This window comes from Otolemur garnettii, unplaced genomic scaffold (genome assembly GCF_000181295.1).
Source record: "Otolemur garnettii isolate 467f Iridium unplaced genomic scaffold, OtoGar3 scaffold00162, whole genome shotgun sequence".
Classification (NCBI taxonomy): domain Eukaryota; kingdom Metazoa; phylum Chordata; class Mammalia; order Primates; family Galagidae; genus Otolemur; species Otolemur garnettii.
Genome location: NW_003852557.1, coordinates 454,984 through 457,887, shown reverse-complemented (window position 1 = coordinate 457,887; position 2,904 = coordinate 454,984). Strand labels below are relative to the sequence as shown.

The 2,904-nt window shown below is 36.6% G+C and overlaps 1 protein-coding gene across 3 annotated transcripts in view; it reads left to right on the top strand.

Annotated features, from left to right (window-relative positions):
* The window catches only part of MBTD1 (mbt domain containing 1), a 78,335-nt gene extending 76,389 nt beyond the window's left edge, over window positions 1-1,946 (top strand). For all 3 annotated transcript variants that reach the window (XM_023519214.1, XM_023519216.1, XM_023519215.1), the window contains one exon: window positions 811-1,946. In XM_023519214.1, the coding sequence (XP_023374982.1) occupies window positions 811-929 (119 nt within the window). In that variant the 3' untranslated portion in view covers window positions 930-1,946. The remainder of the gene's footprint in view (window positions 1-810) is intronic.
* The last annotated feature ends 958 nt before the right edge of the window (window positions 1,947-2,904 follow it).

The window sequence follows — 2,904 nt, the reverse complement described above, 5'->3', positions numbered from 1 at the left end:
CTTGAGCCCAGGAGTTGGAGGTTGCTGTGAGCGTGATGCCATGGCACTCTACCCAGGGGGATAGCTTGAGGCTCCGTCTCAAAAAAAAAAAGAAAGAAAGATATGGGCGGCACCTGTGGCTCAGTGGGTAGGGCATCAGTCCCATATACCAAGGGTGGGGGGGGGTTTCAAACCCAGCGCCAGCCAAACTGCAACAAAAAATAGCCAGGCATTGCGGCGGGCACCTGTGGTCCCAGCTACTCGGGAGGCTGAGGCAAGAAAATCACCTAAGCCCAGAAGTTGGAGGTTGCTGTGAGCTGTGTGACACCACAGCACTCTACCAAGGGCAATAAAGTGAAACTCTGTCTCTACAAAAAAAAAAAAAAAAAGAAATTAAAATACTTTTGGGGAATAATAACACAGTATTGAAGTTGTATTTGTTGTGATGGTACTTACTAAATACATATTATACTTGAGAACCACACAAGAAATAGCATCATTTGTATAAACATTGACATAAAAGTGAATACTTAATCATAAGCTGATTATTCTTGTCTGATTGTTGAGTACTATTACCTGGAACATTTCATTGACGCTATCAGTTATTTAGTGTCCAGTTTGCAGTATTCTTTTTCAGAAATTCCTTAACTGCTAATATACTCTGAAAATTAAAATTAATTGAATGCTTATACTTCTGGAATTTAATTTGGAGAGTTAATGAAGTGAGAAGGCTTTATTAACTGTAAAGCTGATGGAACATGAAGATTAAAGGCAATCTGAATATCCCAGAAAGGCTTAGTAACATTTCATGTGTATTTCTTTTTCCTACAGTGACTACGTTGCAGCTAAAGGAGGAGTTGCTTGATGGAGAGGATTATAATTTCCTCCAAGGAGCATCTGATCAGGAAAGCAATGGCTCTGCCAACTTCTACATCAAACAAGAGCCATGAATTGGCTCAGAAACTGAGGGTGGGAGGGGAAGGATTTTACACAGGACTGATTTATAATCAATCCAGCTGGACGCGGGGCTATTCTACTGGGACATTTTGCTAAACATAGAAAATTTCAGTTCCAGATTTTTCAGGTGGGTGGGGAAACTATTTTAGTCGGGGTGGGGGGAAAATTTTTCAATTTATAAAGATGGACAATTTTTGTGTTGTATTTGAAGCTTTTGAAAGAATTTTGTAATATTTTCCAAGTTTGGATTTATGTGCATTGTTAACAAGAACTGAAATTCTAACTTTTTTGGTAAGATTAAAGTTTAGGTAGCAGGATTGAAGGAAATGATTTCAGAAGGATATAGTTGTAAATGCAAATGAACTGTCATGACAAATGAACCTTTTTGGTACCTGTTGGGAGATTTGGGGATTTTAAAAGTTAGGCCAGTCACATCTCCAGCTTCCTTTGCTGCAGAAATATGCAACTGAACCCCTCATGGAGGGTTCATCACCACATAGATCATGGAAAGGGTTATTAATTCTGCTTGTTGGCATTTTATTGCACCCCATTTTTAATGTGTGTACAGAAATGTTTTTCATTTTGTGAAAAGCTATTTGGAGTTCTGTATGAAACTGGAGGAACTCTAGATACTTTTATATGTTCTTTAATTAAAAAACGATTAAAATTATCCTAACACTAAAGTGTTAAACTGGAATGGTTGACAAGATATACAGGATCTCGGTCTACATATTGAGGGGTTGGAGAAAATGCAATATTGTCTTTATTTTCCTTACTAAAAGAATACCCCACCAAAGGGATTCTGATCAGTTCTTTACCATTTCCCTCCGTCTGTGAGATAACTTGGTATAACCACACCCCAAAACAGATGTTCTATATTGACAGGCAAATCAAATTGAGAGCCAAAATAAGTTCATATTTCAAAATCATTCCAGCACTGCTTTTATCTATCCTTGATTTGTGAGAAAACTAATTTCAAAGAAAATTTAATTTTCTGAAAATTCCATATGTATTATTAATTTTCTTTAATTGTACTCAGAATTTATTTTAACAGTAACCAATTTGGACCATTTTGAACATTCCCTGTTTTAAAATTCACATGGCTTCTTTTAAAAAAAAATGGATACAAGGGTAAATTGGCGAAAAGTTTGCTCTCTGCATTTTCTGACTTTCTACTGAGTTGTGACTGAATGAGAGAGCTCTAGCGTTTACCAGTGAGGTTCATAAACTAAACTCTCAGGAATTAATTGCATCTGTTCTAGAAGTGCTTCTGGGTCTTAGCCTGGCCTTTTCAGAGTGGTAATATTGACCATCTCCTCTGGAATATAGGTAGGGCTAATTAGAAATTAATCAAAATGATTAACCTCTACAGTCCTTCAGCCTATGGAATGCTTTAAAACATGTTAATGGAAAGCCCCAGGAGACCATTTTAGGTAAGATTTTTGTTTGAATTTTTAAATGCATAGAACGTTAAAAACCAGCAATTTATTTTCTAAAATGTTGCTCTACTTTTGGGAATAATAGCATTGGTAATACGCACAGGTTTACCTCATTCTATGCAAGAAGGGTTACTAACATAAGGTTTTGTAGTAGCTACTGGAAGTAAAATTTATTACTTTATAGTATAAGAATGTATGGAATCGCATGTCACCATTTCTTAGTACTGACTCTTTGGGGGCATAAACGCAAATCACATCAACGCAAGTTGATTCTCATGTGTCAAATATATGTGAATTCAACTGTTAAATTACTGGATATTTATCTTAAACAAAATTGCTGAGAGGGACCTACTGTAAATCTGACATCTTCACACTTCCCAAATCTTTCACTTTGAAGAATCTTCCCATAAACTTAAAAGCCTAGAAGCGTTCCAAAGCAAAGGTTACAGCAGTTTTTATTCTCAGGCTCAGTGAATTAAACCCAGGACTCTGATTCTACAGTATGGGCACAAAAAAACCCTGTTACATG